The sequence below is a fragment of the Geotrypetes seraphini genome, chromosome 4, assembly GCF_902459505.1.
Source record: "Geotrypetes seraphini chromosome 4, aGeoSer1.1, whole genome shotgun sequence".
In the NCBI taxonomy this organism is placed as follows: Eukaryota; Metazoa; Chordata; class Amphibia; order Gymnophiona; family Dermophiidae; genus Geotrypetes; species Geotrypetes seraphini.
This window is the reverse complement of record NC_047087.1, coordinates 171,206,823-171,232,418: the sequence shown is the minus strand read 5'-3', so window position 1 is coordinate 171,232,418 and position 25,596 is coordinate 171,206,823. Positions and strand designations below refer to the sequence as shown.

At 41.0% G+C, this 25,596-nt stretch overlaps 1 protein-coding gene across 1 annotated transcript in view; it reads right to left on the bottom strand.

Moving 5' to 3' along the window:
* The window catches only part of CLEC18C (C-type lectin domain family 18 member C), a 120,297-nt gene extending 118,622 nt beyond the window's left edge, over positions 1-1,675 (bottom strand). Inside the window, 2 exon segments of the mRNA XM_033942444.1 lie at positions 743-834; positions 1,288-1,675. Coding sequence (XP_033798335.1) covers positions 743-834; positions 1,288-1,411 — 216 coding nt within the window. The 5' untranslated portion in view covers positions 1,412-1,675.
* Between the last annotated feature and the right edge of the window lie 23,921 nt (positions 1,676-25,596).

The window sequence follows — 25,596 nt, the reverse complement described above, 5'->3', positions numbered from 1 at the left end:
TCACCCTAAAATTGTTAAAGTCCCAATTTGTAGAAATTAAGGGCTCTGTGTTTTGATAATAGATCCTTTATTTCTACCAGTGTTTTGGGGATGAATCCTTTATTTTTACCAGTGTTTCCTCGCAGTGGCATAGCAAGGGTGAAAGATGCCCGGGGCGGTGGCGCCCCTCCCCTGCCCTTGTCTCCGCCCTCCCCCCGCTCCTTCCCAGACCCCCCTGCCTTGTGTGCGCTCCCTCCTTCCCTTCCCCCATACCTGTAATTCACCGCCATGACCAACATCTTCAACATGCTCCTTGTGACCGTGTCGTCTCTTCCTCTGATGTCACTTCCTATGGGTGGCACCCGGAAATGACATCATCGGGAGCCAATGCGGTCGTGAGGAGCATGTTGACATTGTTGTTTGCAGCGGTGAGCAGAGGTATGGGGAAGGGAAGGGGTGTGCATGCAGCGTGGGGAGGAGTGGGAAGAGGCAGTGGGATGGAGAGGAGGGATGCCGGCACCCCCACCATGATGGCGTCTGGGGCAAACCACACCCCCCCTCCCCCCGCCCCACACCTTTACTACATCACTGCTTCCTCACCAGGCTCTGACGGGGCATGTTCTTTAATTCCTAAATTCAGACTGTGAATAATTGAAACTTTCATTTCAGGGGCTCATTTCCTGAGAGTTTAGCTCTCTTGACAACTCACACTTCCAAGAAAAGATGATCGTAAAGAGAAGTGACACTGCCGTGCCATCCTTACCATTTTCTGCATGTTGGCAGCAGGTGGGTAGACTTTACTTCTCAGCCTATTATGGAGCAAAAGCAACGAGAAACTCTCCTTTGAACCTAGGGCTGAGAGAAGCGAGAGATCAGTAGCCTGATCAGAATAACCAGAGAGCATACAAAATACTGAACAGGACATATTTTCCAGGATACTAATGGAAATATAAGTCAGCACTAAGAAAAGAATAGTTTGGGAGCTAACTGAAAATGCCTTAAATTGGTTCAAATCTTAATTGTAGTAGCTGACGTGGTAGATAAAAGAGATTCCTGCAACTTTCAGATTTCCTGAGACTGCTTGATTCAAAATGTCCGTTTAAAGGTAGTGGTGTAAACCAAATAGCCAGTGGCAGAAAATGAGAAATGAATGGCACGAAACTGCCTAGGTATAAAGGAATGAATAAAGGAATCGCCTTAAAGCTGAGAAAAGAGGTCAACCCTAGCTTTCCTTTCTCTGCTTTCCAGGAGTGGGGCAAGGGGGAGGGGGATGACAACTTGTCAAACCAAAGTTATAGATAATGTTACCTCTGTGAACCGAGGTTGAGGGGCTCAGCTTCTCCACTGGCGGCCAGCTCTGGCCAAAACAGGGGCCCATCACACCCCAGATCAGAGCCCACAGCTTGATCCAGGGGATCTGATCACCTCCCATGGCAGGGACGTCTGTAGCACAGGTTAGTGCCGACAGGATCTGCTCTATCTGCGCCGATCCGTTGCTTTCTTCCTGTGCCTTCTGCTTCCCCCTTCGTCCCTTCTTTCCTAATCTCTGTCCGCGGTTTCCAAGGTTGTTGGTTTTTTTAAATTCTATTCAAGCTTCAGACGGGCAGTGCTATGCAGCCTAAACAAAAGAACAGAGCTTTGCTGAGTAATAGCATTGTCCAAATAGGCTGCTTGCTGGGCTGTCACCGCCGATTGTTCCCCTGGCATAAAAAAAGAAAAGCTCAAAAGCCAGCCAAAGAGAGAGAGAAAGAGAGAGAGAGCGAGAGAGAAAGACTTCCTGGGGAATCCCTGCCTTTGCCCTTCATAGAGCTCACAGCGCAGGGCTAATTATGTTAATACCAATGCACCAGGGGGCATGATACCCGGCATTCCAGAAAAAGAAAGGGTGTTGGGCTGATGGAGGAGCCCTCAGAGTTCAGATGAATAGTCTAGACAGGTACTTAGCGGCTACCACTTCATTTTCATGTGCACACCTGCTAAAAGCAAGAGCACCAGCTCTCCTCATCCTCCCCTGCTTCCCATTGCGCTTCCAAACTAATGTAATGTCCCGGCCACTGCTGGGAATAAAACTTAAGAACCCAAAAGCTATGATAATGTCCTACCTTTTTAAATTTGGGTTTCTACCAGGTGCTTGTGACCTGGATTGGCCACTCTGGAAACATGATACTGGGCTAGGTAGACCATTGGTCAGACCCAGTATGGTTATTCTTATGGACAAACTTAGTGATTTCTTTTTTTTTTTTTTAATTCTTTATTCATTTTTAAACGTACAATAAGTGCATCAATATAATATAACAAATAGATCATAAATATATCACTTAATAGTCATCAAGAGTACACATAAAATGCTATTAACCCCCACCCTCCCCAACCCTTCCTATTATATAATCAAATACAATGTACAATAAACTTAGTAATTTCTTGATTAGCTTTTGGGAATGACACGTCCTTCATCAGGTCAGGAAAATGGAATCAACCAAAGAAAATACAAGTAAACCCCAACATGTGTTCCAGGGAGAGCATGAAGGTGAAATGGAGGGAAGGTTTTTTGTTTTTTTTTAGAAATAATAAGGTAAGAGTGACCACAGGTGCATGGAACTGCCAATAACATGGCACCATCTATCTGGATCTACCCACACAAGATGGATAGGCCACCGGGCTGAAACAAAACAAAAGAACGATCCAACAGATCTGCAGTGGAGGATCAAATGGCGAAAACAAGAGAGAAAACTGCAGATGTGACGTACAAGGCTCAGGATCTTTATTGGAGAAGATACAATGTAGCAATCCAAATAGTGGTTCTCATATGTGAAGAGACAGGACCCAACACGGTCTGTGTTTCGTAACACACTCCTTCCTCAGGGGTCCGAGATTTTATGGTGCACGCACGTAGAGAACCTTATTGAGAAACAAAAAAAAAAACCCCAGGTAATCGGAAAATGATGTACTGCTGCAACTCAGTTTACTAACTGATAGCGAAAGGCCATTGGGCAGCCCAGGACTGGGGTTAGAGAAAACTTTCCTGCCATAGCCTGCACGCCCCGCAGAGTGGGAGGTGCTTGCATTGGGGGGGGGGGGGCGGTTTAAAGCCCCTTTCTGGCTGTAGACTCTGTTGTACCCATTTGAGAGGGACCCACCATTTGAAAAGCAGGATCAATGTGCTGATGTGTACTTACCTTGGACAACGCAGGTAGTGGCAAGTTTTAAGACAATGAGGTAAGGACATTGGGACTCTGTGTCTTACTTTAGTTTTTGCTGCCCTTCTCAAACCACTCACTAATACAATGGACACACCCAGTCCTGTTAAATATCTCTGTGCTGTTACAATTATTGAACGATTGTACCCATACGGCAATTCAAAAAAATATGACAATGCAGACATTAGGAAATGAGAACATTTAGACTATAATTGGCATTTAACGGGCCATAGCTTCATTTATTATGTAACTAGTTTTTTAGCCCGTTACATTAATGGGTGCAAGACTTAGGCATTTCTTTCTTTCTTTCTCTCTGCCCCCTGTCTGTATGTCTTTTTTTCTTTCTTTCTCTCTGCCCCCTGTCTGTCTTCCCTTCTCCCTTACTTTTACCTCCCCCACGTTCCAGATTTCTACCACTCTCTGGAGGAAAAAGAACTTCCTTACGTTTGTATGGAATCTATTCCCTTTTAACTTTAGTGAGTGCCCTCTCATTCTCTCCACCTTGGAGAGGGTGAATAACCTCTCTTTCTCTACTATTCCCTTCATTATCTTGAATGTTTCGATCATGTCCCCTCTCAGTCTCCTCTTTTCAAGAGAGAAGAGGCCCAGTTTCTCTAGCCTCTCACTGTACGGCAACTCCTCCAGTCCCTTAACCATTTTCGTCGCTCTTCCCTGGACCCTTTCGAATAGCACTATGTCCTTTTTCATGTACAGCGACCAGTGCTGGACCAATATTCCAGGTGGGGGCGCACCATGGCCCGGTACAGCGGCATGATAACCTTCTCCGATCTGTTTGTGATCCTCTTCTTAATCATTCCTAACATTCTGTTCACCCTTTTCGCTGCCATAGTTACAGTACAAGGTTTTTTTATCCAGTACAAGTTTCTATCCTAACTCAACACATACTAGGAATCTAATACCAATATCCATAATATACAGTTTACAGGTTAAATTTGTCATAGTTACAATGCAAGATTTTTCAATACAAGTTTTTATCCTAACTCAATACTAGAACTTCCATTATCTTTCTAACCACCGAAGTGAGGATTACCAGCCTTTAGTTTCCAACTTCTTCTCTGTTACCACTTTTGTCACTTGACACAACAAACACACATGCAACCACTTAAGTATTGGTTTAAAAAAAATCCAATTCATTGTTTAATTATAGCAGATCCTCTGTGTTCATCCCACGCCTATTCTGAATTCCAACACTGTTTTTGTTTCCACTACCTCCCTCAGGAGGGCATCAATCACCCTCACTGTGAAAAAGAATTTTCTGACATTTTCTACCACCCCATAGCCTAAATTCATGTCCTTTAGTTTTATCATTTTCCCTTCTCTGGAAAAGATTTGTTTCATATTCAGGTCTTCCTGTCTGTTTTCATAAGCCTTTTGGTGCATGCCTCATGCCATTTTTGTCACCATCCTCTGGATCATTCCAAGTCTTTTTAGCAAGATACGGCCTCTGAAACTGAAAACAATACATCAACACCTCCTTTCTTCTCCTGATTACTCCTCTCTCTAGCTATAGCCACCAAGTTGTCACACTATTTCATCATGTTCAAATTCTCAGATACTATTACCTGAAGGTCTCTTTTTTTTCTGTGCATATCAGCCTCTCACCTCTGAGTACATATGACTCCCTTTGATTTCTACTCCCCAAGTGCATCACTCTCCATTTCTTTGCATTGAATTTTAATTCCAAATTTCACTTTTCAAATCCTTTTTTCATGTTTTCCACTCCCTCCAGGGTGTCCACTCCACTACAAATCTTGGTATCATTTGCAAAAATGCAAACCTTTCCTTCTTACCCTTCAGCAAAATTGATCTCAAATATTTTGAACAGAATTACCTCAGCACTGATCCTTGAGGCACCCCACTACTCACCTTCCCTTCCTCAGAGTGAATTCCACTAACCACCACGCTCTACTGTCAACCAGTTTCTAATCCAGTTCACCATGTTGGGTCCTAGTTTGGCCTGTCAGTTTTATTTAAGAGCAGAACATCCTATGAGGAACAGTGTCAAAAGCTTTGCTAAAATCCAAGTAGATTGTATCTAGAGCACATCCTAGATTTAATTCTCTGGTTACCCAGTCAAAGAATTCAATCAGATTCTTTTGGCACAATTTACTTTTGGCAGAAAAAAAATGTTGTTTTGGATCTTGTAATCCATTGGATTCTAGGAAATTCATTATTCTTTCCTTCAGCAATGCTTCCATGAATTTTCCAATTACCAAAGTGAGGCTTACTGGCCTGTAGTTTCTAGCTTCTCTGTCAAAGAATTAAAGTGGGGTTTGAAACTGTGCTCTTTGGTTTATAATCCACTGCCCTAACCACTAAGCTACTCTTTTGTTAGCTCCAAATTAGCTTGGGTGACCACCACAGGGATAATCCACTGGCCCCCTCCCCAAAACAAATAAAACTGTGGGTCTGCTACTCAATAAACCATATAATATTTCAAGCAACCTCCTGATATCATTAAAGAACAGGTCCAAACTAATGTTGGATAAGTGTACACCATCCTGGCCAAAGAGAACAGCACAAGACAAGTCCTCCCAATCATGCCTCAGTTGATACCTGTCCCTTATCATCAACTAAAGGCCCGCCTGTCAGTTGACTTTTAGCAGGCTCCAGTGCCATTTCCTGTCGTATTTACAACAGGGGCAAGGAATGATATCCAACCACAAGAGTACCTGAAATGTACCAATTTATAATCAACCAAAAATCGTCCTTAGCTTCATTGATTAAACATTTACAATTCCAAAACAGGAGGTTTTGTGTCCCCCCCCCCAAATCACCCCCCCCAAAAAAAAAGAATCAGCAATATGCATGATTTGTTTGCTTGAGACCACAGTTGGTAAGCAGAAGCATGATCTATTCCAGTGCATGCCCCTCATTCCCATCCAGGGAGATCCAGACACCAAGGCTCACAAGCCCAAGATGAAGACTGCCAAAATGAAGAACCACCCTGTGATTGGCCTAATGAGTAAAAGAATGGCCGATGATCCATACCACAAGGCTGTGGCCATCGGCATCTGTAAGATATTAATGGAATAGGAGAAAAGGCACTTGTGGGTTAACAAGAGGCAGACAGAAAGCCAAGAAAAGGCTAAATAGATAGTCCCTGAACCAAAGTGCCTTGCTCAACCAAGAAGCATCAACCCACTGAAAGCAAAGGCCAGCCAGACACTGCTCCAACCCTCTTGTCTAAGGTGCACCTGCAGTTAAGTCTTGATGTAACAATGATTCTCAAATCTAGGCCCGGTATTTTGTTTATATATAATATACTGTATATAGGCCCAAGGGGGGTCTCCTAATATAGCTCTAAAAAGCCCTTGTTGACCATCTCTCATTCTATCCCTCTATCATATCTCCCTTGAGATTCCTATTTTCCTGCAATGTAAGCTTGAGTGCTGGTAGGCCACATGGTGAGGGGGGAGGGGAGGGAAGGAGTACAAAAGTTTGCACTCTTCAGCCCTCATTGAGCCCTTTCTCATTCCCGTAAATCACATATTCTGCTTCCTCAGCCACCCTCCCTACCTATCTTCTCCTCCAACAATGGGTGCAGATCAGAGTTATAATATTTCTCCATACAATGTAACATACCAGAAAAAACCCAAATGTATGATTCTATTGTCATCTCAGTAATAGCAGCATAGACCATCTCCATACCAGGCGTATTGTGAACAGTGGTGTGAGGGTTCTCAGGGGATTCAGTGAATCCCCATCTCTATAGCCCTGCAGTTTTATTTTTTGTGTGTGTTTACTTTTTGCTTGCTATAGTTTGTTGAGTAGGCTGCCTGCTCAACCAGTCAAACAAAAAGTAACCCCTCCCAATAAAGCAGGGCTCTTGGGCTCCCCCTCCCCAAAGGACCTGACAGTACTGATTTGAATTTGATTGACTGAGCAGTATCTGCCTGTTGCCACACATCCACCAGATCGAGCAGAGTGCATGCGAGTGGCAGCTCCTTGTTAGCAATAATTTTCTCTCCTGGATAAAAATAGAGGTAAGTTCTGTTGTTGAAGTATCATATTCATGAGCAGTGTTCCCTCTAAGCGGGCGGGTGTTGTGAGCAAACTTTTTTCACCGTGAGCCAAAAATATCGGGCGCCAGCAAGTTATGAGCCAACTCGCCCGATTCTCCTCTCGCCGCCCTGCCATCTGCCGTACGCCTCTTCCGATCGTGCGCTGTGACGAGAAACGTGTGCGCTGCGATGTAATATTTTGTGCGCCAGCGCACGCCAGCGCAGCTTAGCGGGAACACTGGTTCAAATGGTTTTATTTATTTCCCCAAATTTATTTTTGTTATTCGCATTGAAAATATTTGATATTGCGTTTAAATCAAAATCTCAATAAACTTGAAACGAGTGCCCGTGAGATTGTGGGAGGGTTAAATACTCAAAACTTAGAAGTTTTTGCTACGCCAGCTTTCTGGTATCTTTACATACAGTGGCGTACCTAGCATATGTAACATCCGGGGCCCATCATTTTTTGGCACCCCCCCCCCCCCATCTGTAAGAAAAACATGATTTTTAGTAACAAACCACACGTCACACATGAGTACCTAGGAAAAGGCAGCATCTTACATATTGCAGTGAGCAGTACATCAATACACCCATTGTAAAACTAAACAAGCCAGACCAGCACAGATCAATCCTACACCGTCAATCCTAACAGAAAACCATGTCTTTCGAACACACAGAACACAGAAAACACCTTCGCCTAGTAAGGAATATGTAATCACAAACTAACCCCTCCCTCTTTTACAAAACTGTAGTGTGGATTTTAGCTACGGAGGTAACAGCTCTGATGCTCATAAAATTCTGAGCATCAGAGCTGCTACCACCAAGGCTGGTGCTAAAAACGCTTCACAGTTTTGTAAAAGGGGGGATAAAATAAAAATACATAGACAAAGGTTAAATTGAACCAGCAAGAAGCTGGACTCTGCATACAATGCTTCACAGAAACAGTGACACATGTCTCCTAAAGCAATAAATAAATAGAAATTTTTTTCTACCTTTGTCTTCTGTGGTTTCTCCTTTCCTCATCTTCTTGTAACTCTCTTCCTTCCATCCACTGTCTGCCGTCTCTCTTCCCCTATATGGCATCTTCTCTCCTTCTATGCCCCTTCCAGAAACTGTATGCCTCCCCCTTCCATCTCTCCTTTCACCCCATTGGTCTGGCATCTCTCTCCTCGCCTTCCCTCTCCCACACCTCTCCTCATAGTCTGGTATCTCCCCTTCCCTGATTCTCTGGCATCTCTCTCCTTTCCTTTTCTTCCATCTTTCGCTCCCCCTCCATGCTCTCACATCTCCCCCTTCCTTTTCCCTTAGACTGGCATACCTTCCTCCTACGCTCCAAGCCCTGGCATCTCCTTTAATTCCCTCCCTCATCTTCCTTCTCCCTCCAGCTGGGTACCGCAACACTCTTCCCTGCAGCTCTGCACTTCCCCACAATTGCCATGCTTCGGTTCCTCTTCTTCCTTCCTTCCTCCCCCCCCCCCCCCGCGGGACCCTGCGGCACCATCAACTCTTACTCCCTCTAATGTCGGCCCTGCAGCTCCAGACTTCCTCGCACCTTCTCCCCTCCCCCTTTGGATCGCTATTATTTTAAATGTTATAGCCGCGGAGCTGTATCCATCAGTGGAGATGTCTAACCTCGGCCTGCCCCGGAACTCTTACTGCAGCAGACGCCCGTCTAGGCAGGAACAGGAAGTCACTGTTGCAGTAAGAGTTCCGGGGCAGGCCGAGGTTAGACATCTCCACTGATGGATACAGCTCCGCGGCTATAACATTTAAAATAATAGCGATCCAAAGGGGGAGGGGAGAAGGTGCGAGGAAGTCTGGAGCTGCAGGGCCGACATTAGAGGGAGTAAGAGTTGATGGTGCCGCAGGGTCCCGCGGGGGGGGGGGGAGGAAGGAAGGAAGAAGAGGAACCGAAGCATGGCAATTGTGGGGAAGTGCAATCCCCCCAATGCGTCCCCTTACCTTACCGACGCGTGTGTGCGCTGTGAAGAGAAACTTTGCGCTGCGATGTAATATTTTGTGCGTGAGCGCAGGCCAACGCAGCTTAGCGGGAACACTGTTCATGAGATGTTGATAAAGCATCTTATCATAAACATTTGGGGCATAGATGTTTTAGAGCAACACAGCAGTACATCCTACAGTCAAATGACCTAAAACAAATTTGCCTTCTGGGTCACTCACACAATGATGCATAACGTCCAAACCCTTGCAAGCCAGAATAGTAACTCCTGCCTTACATTTGACTGCAATAGATAAAGGGAAGATAATCTATAAGATGTGTAAAGTAATCAGATCTTCAAAACTAACACCATTCAAAAAAGCCACTCTAACATCTAATATAAGAAATTTAAATCAAAATGTTATTATAAATGTTCAAAATATGATTAAGTCATGATCCTAATTGAGTGTTTGGATGTTTAAAGAAAACTGTGGTGGACATATCATAAAATATACAGACTTCAATCTTTGGAACCTCTTATGATGTATACCATTCCAAGTTCCTGTCTTGTATACTGTTATAATCATTTATGTCCACCACCCCCTACCGCTGAAAAGCTTGTACTTAATTTATTTTAATCATATTTCATAAATGTGGTTACTTAATTTGATAAATTTACTAATCTTAAATACTTTTAAAATATTAGATAATAAATCAAACTTACGTGTGTGTGCAAACTAAATTGTAAACTTTGAAAATGTAGAAGTGCATAAAGTGCATGTGCATGAAAACTAATTGATTAGTAAATTTATCAAATTAAGTAAATACATTTATTAAATATGATTAAAATAAATTAAGTACAAGCTTTTCAGCGGTAGGGGGTGATGGACATAAATGATTACAACAGTATACAAGACAGGAACTTGGAATTGTATACATCATAAGAGGTTCCAAAGATTGAAGTCTGTATATTTTATGATATGTCCACACAGTTTTCTTTAAACATCCAAACACTCAATTAGGATCATGACTTAATCATATTTTGAACATTTATAATAACATTTTGATTTAGATTTCTTACATTAGATGCTATAGTGGTGTTAGTTTTGATGATCTGATTATTTTACACATCTTATAGATTATCTTCCCTTTATTTATTTTGGTCATCTACAGAGTTTGATATACAGCTAAGGCCTCTCTAAAAAGTATTTTACATTTGATTGCAGGCACATCTATAGAAACATAGAAACATAGAAAAATGACGGCAGATAAGGGCCATATAGCCCATCAAGTCTGCCCACACTATTTACCCACCCTCTTAGGTCTTCTGACCTCTTAAGTATAATTGTAATTATACTGTCACTCTACTGACCTGCTCATTGTAATTATACCGTCACTCTACTGACCCGCTTATTCAAGTCCTAGTGACCCTATCCTTGGCATGACCTCGTAGGGATCCCACATGGGTATCCCATTTGTTCTTGAAGTCTGGGATGCTGCGTGCCTCGACCACCTGCACTGGAAGCTTGTTCCAATGCTCGATCACTCTCTCCGTGAAGAAGTACTTCCTGACGTCTCCACGAAACTTCCCTCCCCTGAGCTTGAGCGGATGTCCTCTTGTGGTCGAGGGTCCCCTGAGAAGAAAGATATCATCTTCCACCTCTACCCGTCCCGTGATGTACTTAAATGTCTCAATCATGTCTCCCCTCTCCCTACGCTCCTCGAGAGTGTAGAGCTGCAATTTGCTCAGTCTTTCCTCGTACGGGAGACCCTTTAGCCCCGAGACCATCCTGGTGGCCATCCGCTGAACCGATTCAATTCTGAGCACATCCTTACGGTAATGTGGCCTCCAGAATTGCACACAGTACTCCAGATGAGGTCTCACCATGGCTCTATACAATGGCATCATGACTTCAGGTTTCCTGTTGACGAAGCTTCTCTTGATACAACCTATCATCTGCCGTGCTTTAGATGAAGCCTTCTCCACTTGAGTGGCTGCTTTCATGTCAGCACTGATGATTACTCCCAAGTCTCGTTCTGCCGTAGTTCTGGTTAAAGTTTCTCCATTCAAGGTGTAAGTTTTACAAGGATTTCCGTTACCGAGATGCATGACCTTACATTTCTTGGCGTTAAAGCCCAGCTGCCATGTCAAGGACCAATTTTCTAAAGTACGCAGGTCTTGTTCCATCGCATCCTGTAGTTTATATCCGTTTACTATATTGCATAGTTTGGCGTCATCAGCGAATAAGGTTACTTTGCCTTGAAGCCCTTGAGTCAGATCCCCAATGAATATGTTGAAGAGGAGTGGGCCCAGGACCGAACCCTGTGGTACTCCGCTAGTCACCTCCGACATTTTAGAGAGGGTACCGTTAACTACCACCCTCTGAAGTCTGCCATTAAGCCAATCTTTAACCCATGCAGCTAGAGTCTCTCCTAATCCCATCGATTTCATCTTGTTCAGCAGCCTGCGGTGTGGGACACTGTCGAACGCTTTGCTGAAGTCTAGGTACACGACGTCCAAAGACTCTCCTGAGTCCAGTTTTCTTGTTACCCAGTCAAAGAAGTTGATTAGATTTGACTGGCATGACCTACCCTTGGTGAATCCATGTTGGTTGGGATCCCGGAGATTTCCCTCGTTCAGGATCGTATCTAATTTATACTTAATTAGTGTTTCCATGAGTTTACACACAATTGAGGTGAGGCTTACCGGTCTATAGTTTGCAGCCTCATCCTTGCAGCCCTTTTTATGTAGAGGAACGACGTTGGCTGTTTTCCAGTCTAACGGAACTTTCCCCGTACTTAGTGAGAGATTGAAGAGCACTGCCAACGGTTCTGCCAGAACGTCTCTCAATTCTCTGAGCACTCTTGGGTGTAAATTGTCCGGTCCCATGGCCTTGTTTACCTTTAGCCTTGCCAGTTCGTTGTAAACGTCCCCAGGTGTGAACTCAAAATTATGATCATTCCCACCCTCCATTTTTTTCAATTTAGCATGTTCCTCTGAATATAAATGAGAACGAGAGGGCACTCTCTAAAGTTGAAAGGGGATAAATTCCATACAAACATAAGGAAGTTTTTCTTCACCCAGAGAGTGGTAAAAAACTGGAACGCTCTTCCGGAGTCTGTTATAGGGGAAAACACCCTCCAAGGATTCAAGACAAAGTTGGACAAGTTCCTGCTAAACTGGAACATACGCAGGTGAGGCTGGACTCATTTAGAGCACTGGTCTTTAACCTGGGGGCCACCGCGTGAGCGGACTGCTGAGCATGATGGACCACTGGTCTGATCCAGCAGCGGCAATTCTTATGCTCTTGTGTTCTTATGTTCCTCTAGAAAAGCAAAGTCAGATTTTTGTCTGTTCAAAGCCTGTAAGATGTTTTGTCTTTTAATGGGAAAACAGATACTCCCTACATTCCAAGAAACAAGTTTAATGGCTTACCCAGGTGAAAAAAGGAATTAAAATAACCACAACAGATGTTTTTAACACCTTGCAAAGGATTGTCTTAGCCTACAGCCCTCTCCAATCTATCAAGAATAAAAAAAAAAGAGTATGAGTAAATACCTCATCTATTATCCCTCAAGACTAGTTTAGAACTGTGTATGTAGATCCCTTTAAGTACCATCTGTGGTATCCCCATTTCTTCCTGTACAGAATAAAGCAGATTTTGTGCCAAGCATGGACACAAAAGTATTTCATCGTTGGAAGACCAAAGGACTAGAGAATGTGTTTCAAGTGGTCTCTGAGGAAGGAAAAATTCACACCTTTGACTCATTTAGAACAGAATTTAATTTAGAAAAGGTAAATGTATTTCCCTATATGCAGCTGTGACATTATGTTGCATCTTTACCAGTTTCACTCTTTCTATAGAGGCATGGGATTGAATCATAGAATCTTTTAGCTTGAATGCTCAATTATGGATTGGATTTCCCTCAAATGTCATCATAAATGATTGTTGCTGTTTTCTTGGTCTCGCTACATCTGGGTAGGTAGAACTGACGTTTCAGCTATCATGCTGTGGCTTTCTTCAGGCTATGCTGTGAGGTCTGCATTTTGTCTTTACATATTTTGTCTTCACTGATCTGATTGAGAACAGGGAGTTCTGTTGGTCATAAATTTGAAATGTGGCGGGAAAGTTTGTTGATCACAGATTTGAATTTTGATGGGAAATTTGAATCTTGGCAGGAACGACCATTGGACCCAATTTTTAAATTCTGGCAGAGAAGTCTATAGTCACATTTTTTTTATTCTGACAGACAAAAAATAGGGATGGAAACTTTTAGATGGAAGGAGAAGGCGTTTGTCCTCAGTCCCAGTCCTTTTTGCGTTGAATTTCTTTTGGTTGAGTGATTGCCATGTTTTGTTTATGGAGAGCCCTTTATATCCATTGAAGCTATTGGGGTATTTCAAGTTTCAAGTTTATTTAAAAATTTGATTTAATCGCAAAATCCAAATCCAATGCGATTTACACATAGCTATAAAATCAGGGTAAAAAGAAAAAGTCACATTACTTGAACCAGTCAATTGGTACAATTTTAAACAAAACAATGCATGAGAAAAAGGGGGAGGGAAATGAAAGAATTAAATACAACCGAGAGCAAACAAAACAAAACTGCAGATCTGTACAAGACGTAGGAAAAAATTTATTTGTGACAAAAATATATATGCAAACCCTTTTACCAATCAGGGGACCCGACACGGTCCGTGTTTCGGACAAACCTTCGTCAGGGGTCCTAATAGGTACAAATATAACATAAAATTTATTATTATTAAAAAGGTGACATAAAATTTAATAATATTAAAAAAAGCACAATTAGACACATAATAAATTAAAATAATGATTAAAAAAATAATAATAATTAAAAGAACATAACAAGAAAATGGTGTATCAACCAAATTCATACCAAAATTCATAAAGAGTACAACACATACGTAAAGAAAGAAATGAAAATAAAAAGAACAAACATGGAGTAAAATACATGCAAAAATAAGAAAAGTGACATTAAATAAACTATAAAAAATATATATGAATAATATATATGCAAAAGTATATAAAAAAACAAAGATAGACACACAAAGAGAGTGACCCATGAGAAAGAACCACAATAAAGAAAAAGAATGGAGAAAGAATCAATAGATATTGTAACAATAAGTAAAGAGTGAAATACATACCATGGTAAAAATAGGGAGAAAAAACAAAAAATCACAAAAATACTGTATAATGGCAGCTATAGAGAAAATAAAACAAAAAAAGCAAAATAGTCATAAGGATATAAAATATTATACAATCAACATATTTTAAATTTTAAATATAAAAGATATTAAAGAATAATAACAAGAAAATTATATTTGTAACATATAATTTTCTTGTTATTATTCTTTAATATCTTTTATATTTAAAATTTAAAATATGTTGATTGTATAATATTTTATATCCTTATGACTATTTTGCTTTTTTGTTTTTTTTTTTTATTATGTGTCTAATTGTGCTTTTTTTAATATTATTAAATTTTATGTCACTTTTTTAATAATAATAAATTTAATGTTATATTTGTACCTATTAGGACCCCTGACAAAGGTTTGTCCGAAACACGGACCGTGTCGGGTCCCCTGATTGGTAAAAGGGTTTGCATATATATTTTTGTCACAAATAAATTTTGCCTACATCTTGTACAGATCTGCAGTTTTGTTTTGTTTGCTCTCGGTTGTTTTTTACTGCAGTTTAGGTTGGAACTTTTCTTTTTGTTTTATAGAATTAAATACAATTCATAAACAAATAAAAAAGGGATAGGTAGTAAAACAAGAGGTTGGGAAAGGTTACCCGCTTAATTTTCGCTTACCAGCACTACTAGTCTGCTGTGAAGTATCCTGATTTAATAGAATTTGAATGACTCAGTTAAAAGCGTCTTTAAAAAGCCAGCTTTTCAGAAGACTTTTAAACTTACTAAGTAATTTTTCTTCTCTTATATTAATCGGGAGCGAATTCCCAAATTTATGGAGGTGTAACAGAAAATATTGTATCCCTTCTTGAATAAATGAATTTTAATGAAGGGACTAAAAGGAAAGATTTTTCTTCAGATCTTAAAGATTTTGTGGGAGTATAAGGGATTAGAAACCTTTCTAGGAATGCAAGAGCTTTGTACATTAGTGTTTTATGTGTGAGTAATGCTATTTTAAATGTAATTCTGTGATTTACAGGTAACCAGTGCTTTTCCTTTAAAAGGGGAGTTACATGATTGAATTTTTTTTCTTTTGGTGATTATTTTTATTCCAGAATTTTGAAGAATTTGCAACCTATGTATTTCTTTTAAGGTTGATCCCTTGTACAAAGCATTACAGTAGTCAACTTTTGATATGACTAACGAGTGTATTAAAATATTCAGCGATGATTCATCAAGAAATGTGGATAATGATCTAGTCAACCTTAACCTATAAAAACAGGTTCTCACAAGTGAACTTATTTGATCGTGATAGTTTAGTTTTTGGTCCAAAATGACCCCAAGTATCTTTACCTTAGTGACTACCTTAAGTATAGTTTTGTTTCTCCAGGATTTTTGTGTTCTCAAATCTCATTGTATAACCAGTTTCCCTGCCATGGAGGGCTACAGCTGATTTTTATGCATTGCATACCTTGTGGTGTCTCTTGTGCTCTTTCAACCTTTCCTCTACAGTGCGTCCAATTTCACCAATGTAGGATTGGCCGCAGCTGCATGAGATTTTGTAGACCCCAGGGGTTTGAAGCAGAGATAAACCAGTCTTTCACAATATAACCTCCGAAAGTTTCTCGGCAACACATGGTATTCCGCAAGGTTCCATTCTTTCACCACTTTTGTTCAATATTTTTCTTGCACCCCTAATGACTCTCTGCCTATCCATTGGCTTTAATGCATTTGCTTACGCAGATGATATTCAGCTTTTACATCCACTGGATCCCAATAACCCTCTTGAAACAATAGCGATCAATAAGAAACTCGAACAGATTCACCAGTGGTTTGATGCTAATAGATTAGCTCTTAATGTTAAAAAATCAAATATGTTCTTTCCCTGGAAAGATAGTTCTAAACTCATTTTTCCAATCTCTATTAAGGGTACCACTTTACAGTTAATAAGTAGCATTAAGATCTTATTATGATCACATTAGTAACATTGTTAAATCAACTTTTTACGGAGTTCGTCAAATCCGTTCAGTTTCAAAATTTCTATGTCCAAAGTCTCTTACCATATTAATTCATTCCTTGGTTATTTCTAAAATTGATTATTGTAATGTCCTATTCAAGGGAATAGCCCAAAATGAAATCAGACGTCTACAGATCATCCAAAATGCTGCAATTAAACTTATAATGAAAGCTAAGAAATTCGATCACGTGACACCTCTTCTTAAGAAAGCGCACTGGCTTCCAGTTGCACACCGTATAATGTATAAACTAAGTCTGCTTACTTTCAAATCTTTGCTATACAAAACTCTGGCTTTTATTCATAAATTACTGATTCCTTATATCTCAACTAGATTATTGTGGTCCAATGATCAACATTTACTAGTTATTCCTTCACTTAAAATTATTAACACACGGTGGCAAGTCATCTTTTCTGTTACAGCCCCTCAAACATGGAATTCCCTCCCTATTTATTTAAGGAAGAACACAATTTGGATAAATTTAAGAGCAAATTAAAAAGCTTTCTTTTTAAGGATGCATTTGATAATTAGAAAGCCTGACTAGGAGTCTCATTCCAATTCCATTCTATAATTTCCCTGAAGTGCTTCGCTTTCTCCCTTCCTATTGTTTTTTCCCATAATTGTCTTATCTACTATCAACAATTTGTATTTCTTTTCCCATTCTTTCCTCTTGTTTTAAAAAGGTTTGTAAGGTTAGTCTTTAATATGTTCTGCAAGGTTTAGTTTTTCGTCTGTTTTGTTACCCCCTAAACTTTATAATTTTAGTGATGTGTACATCGCTTAGAATTTTGAATAAGCGATCAATCAAATTTATAATAAAACTTGAAACTTGAAACTTTATATCAGTAAAGAAAGGTCATCACATGCACAATTACTGCCTCCAGCATAACTGGGACAGCCATTATTCCTTCTTTTGACATTACCACATGTGTATAAGCAGTGGTTTAGGGACCTTGGAAGAGGATTTCTTAGAGCCTGCAAGTAAAAGGATGGTAGGATGGCCTCATGTCCATTCTAAGGGTCTATCTGCAGTGTTGGAATGGATGTTTATTACATCATTCCACCCTGTATCTATTGGGAAGCTGAATAAGCATCAAACGAGAGTTGCTGTAGTTGCCTTCATCTATTTAACCATATTGTTGTTGTTCTTCTTCTTAGGTGCCATCGGCTCGTGTTTGAGTCCTAGTAGAATACAGAAGTACATTGCTGGGCCTTTCTTCTGCGCAGTATAAATTCAATGTTGTTGTCATTGTCGCATCAAACGCAATCCTCCGCCTCCAACACTGCCCATCGACTGCTGGCCAGATGGGTGGCACATCGTTAGTCTGACATCTCCACTGAAACCTGTTTGCTGTGGGAGGCTCTGCTGGTAGTGAAACTACCAACAGCATAGCTGTCAGCTTCTCAGATGCGTGGAAGCCCCAGTGGCACAACAAGCCCACGTACCATATTATACTGTACAATATTGTGTCTTTTGCAGGGACTGTACTCAGGAAAGGATGGCATGGATGGTTACAGATCCATTTGAGAATGACCTGCTTGTGTGCTGAAGCAGATGGTTCCTACATTATCCCTCGTCTGTATCTATATCCTGCTGACAGATAAATATTTGGGCACGATCATAAAAAAGCAGATGTTGCAACTGGGGTGTGTTTAGATCATGTATTCCAGGTGGAGACAACAGATCTGAAGAGTCCATTATGAAGATGGTGGACAATTGTCTCACTATGGCTGGCCAGAAATATTAGTTCATTGCCTGTTGCAGCACTAGCTCAACACAACTGGCCCCAGCTAAGTAGGGGTGGTCTGGGACAATTTATGAGTAACTATCCCGGGCTGGTGGTGGGAGTACCCAAGACTGGATCTTTGATGTGGCATGCATTATGTGTAATAAGTTTGGTATAGCTGTGCCTGGGATGTACCCCTGGCTGCACAGTCTTGAGCAATAATCAGTCTTGCTGATACCACAGAAGACTGTGGAATGTGTTATGCCATGTAGTATAATTATGGCTCAGGTACCCAAATGTCATGATTTGTAGTGCCAGTTATTCGTGTACTCAATAAAGCTGTAGCCAAATCATTATCACTGAGAACTGTGTGTTGTGTGAACTTTGTGGCTAGCTCAGTCTCTGGATCATTTTCACAGACACCCCCTTTGGAAAAAAAAAAAAAAAAAAGCAGGAGGGGGAGGGAGATGGGGATGGAGTTTCATGCAAGTTGGGTGACCTGGGATGGGATCAGGGTGACATGGCTGCCTATATTATGATCACAAGGTGACTGGCAAAGTTTAAAAACTCAGATCTAATTTAAGATCTTTCTTGTCAATTTAAAGCATTTCCTGGTTCTAACTTGAAGTGTCTTATGTTTCTAGAGAGGTTTGCACCGCTTTTGCATTCTCCCTGCTTCCTCGACGCTGTAGCAGGCCAGCAGCGGCTGCAGAGGCACCAGGTCTACCAGAATTCCCTCCCCTCCCCCCACCCCCCGACATCAGTACTGACGTTGGAGAGGAGGCTCTGGGCCAGCCAATCACTGGGGGGGAAAAACCCGAATATAAATAATAATTAACATTTTCTCTGTGTACAGTGTGCTTTGTGTTTTTTTTTAATTTTATTGTTGGTAGATCATTTTGACTTGGTCATTTTAGAAGTAGCTCACAAGCCAAAAAAGTGTGGGCACCCCTGTTATAAATGGACTGGACTAAGCTTTGACGGAGACTTCAGTAGTTGGAACCTAAGAACAGTACCGGGCAGAGCTTCGGATTCTTGCCCAGAAATAGCTAAGAAAAAGAAAAAAATTTTAAAACCCAACAAAATTTTAGATTGAATCAGGTTGGGCAGACTGGATGGACCATTCAGGTCTTTATCTGCTGTCATTATGTTACTATGTTTTTTTCAGTTTCCTGATCATAGAGTCTTTGATGCAGTAGCCTGGTCCTGAAAAGTACACCCCTATGGTGGTATTGCCTTGGTCTTTTCTGTGGTATGTGATCTACTGACTGTATAAATTCTTCTTGTGTTTTTTTTACTTGTTTGTTTCTTATTTCTGGCCTGCAGAGTTGGTTCGCAGGAGATGCTCTGTTTGTCCCATTTAAGGAAGACCTCAAGGTTGCACAGAAGAGAGGTTGACAATTTTTGTAATGATTAATAAATGTTTTGGCTTTTTAAATTTTAGTAATAATAATTTTTAGTAAATGTTTAATGAAGCAACATGTTCATCTTTGATTGCTTTACTTTTTATACAGCTTTGTATGTCTGCCTAAACTCTTGTGAAAGTCTAGTGTGAAACATAAATATTATTTTAAATTAAATTAACCTTGCCCAGTTGCCCCCCTTTTCTGTGACTAATGAATTTACCTTGAGTTACTGGATGAGATACATAAATCTCATGAGCCAAGCCATCTGCAGGGGAAGGCAATTACACAAGACGCCTAAAAGTCTACTTTTGTGAGCACACTTTGAACAACTACTGTGAAGACCTCTTCAAACAGCAATCTAAGACGACATATAGTAACATAGTAAATAGCTGGGCACTTTTTTCACATGACCATAAATTTGGCTAGGATGTGCACAAAATATTACAGGAGACTAATACACTGTACCCTTTATTCCATGCATCATCCAAGCAATTCTGCAAGATTGTGCCTGCCTGCCGAGGAATGGTACCTTTGCCAGCTTCCAGCTGTGGTTTGGTCAGTATTTCCATTCAGAGAACAGCTTGGAGCAAGAGAAAGAATGCAGAGGGGTGAAAGGCATTCTTTTATATTTTGTGTCTAGAGTGAGTCTTTAGTTGTTCATTCATTGAAAGCTTTTTACAATTGTAAGGCATGCTTTATTTGGGAAATTAGGCTCTTATAATATTGTGCATGAGTATACAGTAGATGCATAAAATAAGATAGAGTCTACTTTTATGTGACTGCATGTAGCCAGTGGCGTACCTAGCATATGTGACACCCGGAGCCATCATTTTTTAACCCCCCCCCCCCACATCTGTATGAAAACATGATTTTTAGTAACAATCCACACAACACACAACAAGAGTGTACCTAGGAAAAGGTAGCATCTTACATACTGCAGTGATCAGTAGAACCTCAATACATCCATTGTAAAACTAAACAAGCCAGACTAGTACAGATCAATCCTGCAAAGTCAATGCTAACAGAAAACCATGTCTTTTGAACACACAGAACACAGAAAAAACTTTTGCCTAGTATGAAATATGTAATCACAAACTAACCCCTCCCCTTTCTACAAAATGGGTTTTTAGCCATGGTGGTAACAGCTCACACGCTCATAGAATTCTGAGCGTCAGAGCTGTTACCACCATGACCGGCGCTAAAAAACACTCTACGGTTTTGTAAAAGGGGGCATAAAATAGAAATATGTAGACAAAGGTTAAACTGAACCACCAAGAAGCTGGATTCTGCATACAATGCAACACCACAAAAACAGAAACAGTGACACATGTCTCTTAATATTGTGCAAAATATAAAGATAGCAGATGTAAATTTGGAAAAACAGAAATAGAAACAGAAACACGAGCGCACATTCTATAAGAAGCGCCCAAAAGTTAGGCACCTAATTAGGCACTGTTCAGCGCGATTCAAGTAAAATTGAGTGCTGATTAGTGAATCATGCTGAGCAGCACCTATTTGGGCACCTATTTTGGAGGCGCCCAATAAAAAGGCCAGCTCTAGGTATAAACTAAAAGTTAGGCGCCCATGCAAGCGCCTAAGCATGCTTAAGAGCAGCAATTCTGTGAGAAGGCACCTAACACGTAGCCATGCCCACACCTAATATGCATAGTGCCTATTTTTTTGAAGGTCACCTAAATGTTTAGAGGCACCTTCTTACAGAATCGCGCTTTCTTGATAGGCGTCTATGTTTCAATCAGTGCTGATTAAAAAGCTTAATTCAGCTTGTTCTTCAATTTAGATAGGTGCCTATCTAGTTGGGCGCCTCTGAAATAGGTGCCTAACTTTAGGCACTGGTTACAGAATTTGGGCCATGATGCCAGATAAAGGCCAAATGGCCCATCTAATAATAATAATAATAATAATAACTTTATTTTTATATACCGCCAGCTATCTTGCGACTTCTAGGCGGTTTACAGTAAAAGAGATTGTGAATACAATAAAAGAAAATGTAAATACAATAAAGAGAAGCTTTACGTACAATGAATTAAGGATTTTAGCAGTGTACATCTCAATATAATAAAGAGAAACTTTACTTACAATGAATTAAAGAGTATAGCAGTATACATCTCGTACCATGCAGTCTACATCTGATAATATTAATAATGTTAACAACAGTTTGTGTGTTGCAAGGCTGTTTGCGCAGAAGTAGAAATATTCCGTGACTTGAATAGAGTGTTCGTAGTTAGTGATTAGGGGTTGTGGTTAACACTTTGCAAGTTTAGTTATGTGATGATGTTACGAGGGGGGTTGTTGTTCCGGTTCGTTGCCTAGGTGTTTCACGAATAGGTAGGTTTTTAGGTGTTTCCTGAATTCTTCATAATTGTTTGTGTGTGCAATGAGTTTTTCTAGGTCTTTACCCCATATGGCTGCTTGATATGATAGCAGTTGTTGATGGTGTCTCTTATATTTGCACCTTCTAGCCGGTGGGGAGACAAATTTCATGTGTGTTTTTCTTTCGTGTCTGTTGGTTGGGAATGAGAAGAGATCTGTGATGTATTTTGGGGCTAGACCATTTAATACTTTGAAGCAGAGACATCCTAGCTTGAACTTTGTGCGCGCCTCCATCGGCAGCCAGTGTAGGAGTCGGTAAGAAGGGGTTATGTGATCGGACTTCTTCAGCCCGAAAATCATCCTGACTGCTGCATTTTGTATCAGTTGTAGTCTTTGCATTTGCTTCTGGGGGATCGTCAGATGGGTGATGTTGCAATAGTCCAGGTGGTTTAGTATTAGGGATTGTACTAGCATTCTGAAAGCTGTAGTGTGGAAGTACGCCTTAATGGACTTAAGTTTCCAGAGTGTGAAGAACCCTCTTTTGATTAAGGAGTCTATGTGGTCCTTCATGGTTAGGCCTTGGTCTAGTATTACTCCTAGGATCTTCATCGTTGGTTGAATGGGGTAGTTTAGATTGTTAATGTGTAGTGATGTTGTCGTATTCTGTGCGTGTGGCGAGGCTATGAAGAATTTAGTTTTTTCTGAATTGAGCTTCAGTTTGAAATCTGTGGTCCATTGTTCCATCGTGTTTAGCGCTTCAGTTGCTGTGGGGATGGTGTCAGAGGGGGATGCCGCAAATGGGATTATGATTGTGAAATCGTCTGCATAGCTGAATACTTTTATGCCTCGCTGGGTTAGCTGCGTGCCTAGTGTAGCTATATAGACGTTGAAGAGTAGTGGGGATAGTGGAGATCCTTGTGGAACGCCTGATGGGTTTCTCCATGTTTTTGAGAGATTGCAGTTGAAGCGGACTTGATATGTGCGGGTTGTGAGGAAACCTCGGAACCAATCCAGCACTTCGCCTCCGATGCCGATTGAATCTAAACATTGTAGTAGTTTTTTGTGATCCACCAAGTCGAAGGCTGAGCTCATGTCGAATTGCATCACTAAGGCTTTGTGGCCTTTGCTAAATAGGTTACGTAGGTAATCTAAGATTGCTGCTATCACCGTCTCAGTACTGAACAGAGGTCTGAAGCCTGACTGGGTTTCATGTAGCAGTGAGAACCGATCTAGGTAGTCCATCAGTTGGGTTTGTACCAAGTCTTCCATTATTTTTACGAAAAATGGGATAGATGCTACTGGTCTGTAGTTGGTTGCTGATGTTAGGGGTAGTTTACGATTTTTTGGGATTGGGGTGATTATAATGTGACCATTTTTTGATAGGAATTTTCCGTTTCTTAAATTGTTGGACATATGAGTCCATAGTGTTATTTTAAAGTCTAAAGGGGCTGCTTTCATTATGTTGGGTGGACAGGGATCTAGGATGCAGTATGATTTGGTGTATTTGTTATATAGTTTTATGAAGCTGTTCCATTCTAGGTCCTGAAAGGAGTTCCAATACATGTCTACTGGTGTTTCGTTTTCATGTAAGTTGGTTATTTGTTGTTCATCTGTGTTGTTTGTTGGGCCATTTTTCCTTAGGTTCACAATTTTTGAGTTGAAGTGTTGTGCTAGGTCGTCTGTTGATGGAAGTTTTATGTCGTGCGTTGATTGACTGTGGCGTGTGGTGTCGAATAAATTTTTGACTAGATTGAACAATTCATGAGTGTTAATTCCTTTTGAGCTTGTGTTGGATGTGTATATTTTGGATGAGTAGAATTTTTTCCTTTTTTCTTTTATCAGTTGTTTATATTCCTTTATGTTTGCTCTCCAAATGTTCCTGTCAGATTTTTCACCTGTTTTGTTCCAGATCCTTTCTAGTCGTCGTGTTGATTGTTTCATTTTTTGTAGTTCGGGATCGAACCAGTTGTTATATTTATTTGAGCGGTTTGTTCTGTTTTGTTTGGGAGCTATTTTGTCTAAGATGGTTGTGCTTGTTTTTGACCACTGTTCCCAGAATTCGCCTTCTTCGTTCATCTCCTCGCGCGCTTCATAGTGGGCCCAGTATTCCTCTGGGTTAATATGGCCCCTTGTGAGATGTTCTTTTTTTATCCTTAGGTGCGTTTTTTCTTTTGGTTGGTTCCAGATTAAATTAAAGTAATAGGTGTAGTGGTCGGACCAGATGTCGTGGTTCCAGATGCCGTTTGATATGGAAATGGTGGGATTTAGGGTTTCTTTTGAGGACATGGCTACCAAATCTAGCTGGTGGCCTTTTTCATGGGTTTGAGTGGATGAAGGTAGAAAGAAGTTGAGTGAGGATAGGAATTTTTTTAAGTCTTTTGTGTCGGGATTTTCCTCTTTTTCTAAATGTAGGTTCGTGTCTCCTGCTATTATATTGTAAGACGGGGTGATTGAGTTGTGTAGGATGAATTCATAGAGTTCTTCTCTGGCTTTTGACCAGCATTTTGGCGGTACATAAAATAGAATGCAGGAGATGTACTCTTCTAGGTCCTTATTGCTAATTTTGCATGCTAGTGTTTCTAGTTGATTGGTTTTCTTGGAATCAACTAATTCAAGTTTGAGTTCTTCCTTGAGGATGATTGCTGCCCATCCGCAGTAACCATTATCTCTTCCTCTCTCTAAGAGATCATCACTTTGCAAATTAACAAATAACCCCTCCCTCTCTTTTATGAAGCTGTGTTAGGTTTTTTTAAAAATTCTAAGCCATGGAGGTAAAAGCTCTGGCGCTCAAAGAATTTATAGTGGAAAGTGTGAGCCCACCAAAACCCATCAAAATCCTACTATACTGCCATATAGGTACCATCTGCTGCCATAAGGGCTTTTGGGGTGATAGACAGATGGGTATAGTAGTTTTGGGGGAGTTTTGAAGGGCTACCATACATTATAAGGGGGTTATGGTGCGATATATTTCTGACACCCTCTATGTGAAGTTCACAGTAGTGCCCTCTAAGGTGCCCCACTGCTCTGTTGAAATGTCTATGTAGCCAGTCCATTACAATGGTGGCCCCTCCCATATCCAAATGGGCTGGCTTTGGATGTTTTGAACTTGGACATTTTTGTGATCAAAAATGGTCAAAAAAGTTAGGCATCCTAAGTTTGGATGTCCTGATGGTCAAAGTAGGTGATTTAAAAAATAAAAAGTGGATACAGTGGAATACCAAGGGCGAGGCGGGGGGGCGGACTGCCCCGGGTGCACAGCTTGGTGGCTGCCGGTCCACCCCTGTGGCAAAAAAAAGGCTAAGAAGCCAGAGGGAGCGGCGAAAGCATCCTTTAAGGAACACCCTCCCGATCTGGCTCTATCCCGCCCCCTTTGTGACGTCACTGGACAGCATTCTCAGCCATTGGTTGACCTTGCCTGGGCGCTGCAACCCCAGGAGCCAGAACGCTGATCTCTTTGGGTTACGAAGAGAACAAAAGCGATCAGCGTTCTGATGCCTGGGGTCACAGCGCCCAGGCAAGTTCGACCAATGGCTGAGAACGCTGTCCAGTGGTGTCACGAAAAGGGCGAGATAGAGCCAGATGAGGAGGGCATTCCTTAAAGGGTGTTTTCGCTGCTCCCATCGGCTTCTTAGCTTTTTTCTAGCACCGGATTTTCCACTGTGTTTTATAAAAGCTTATATTGAAGAGAAGAACCGAGGGGGTGTGCCCGAGCTGCAGTCAAGATGGACACCTGAGATTAGCACTCCTCCTCTATCACAGATTACGATTGCCAGGCTTGTGTTTCTTGCCGAAAAGAGCTCTTTTGCAGATCATCATCTAGTGG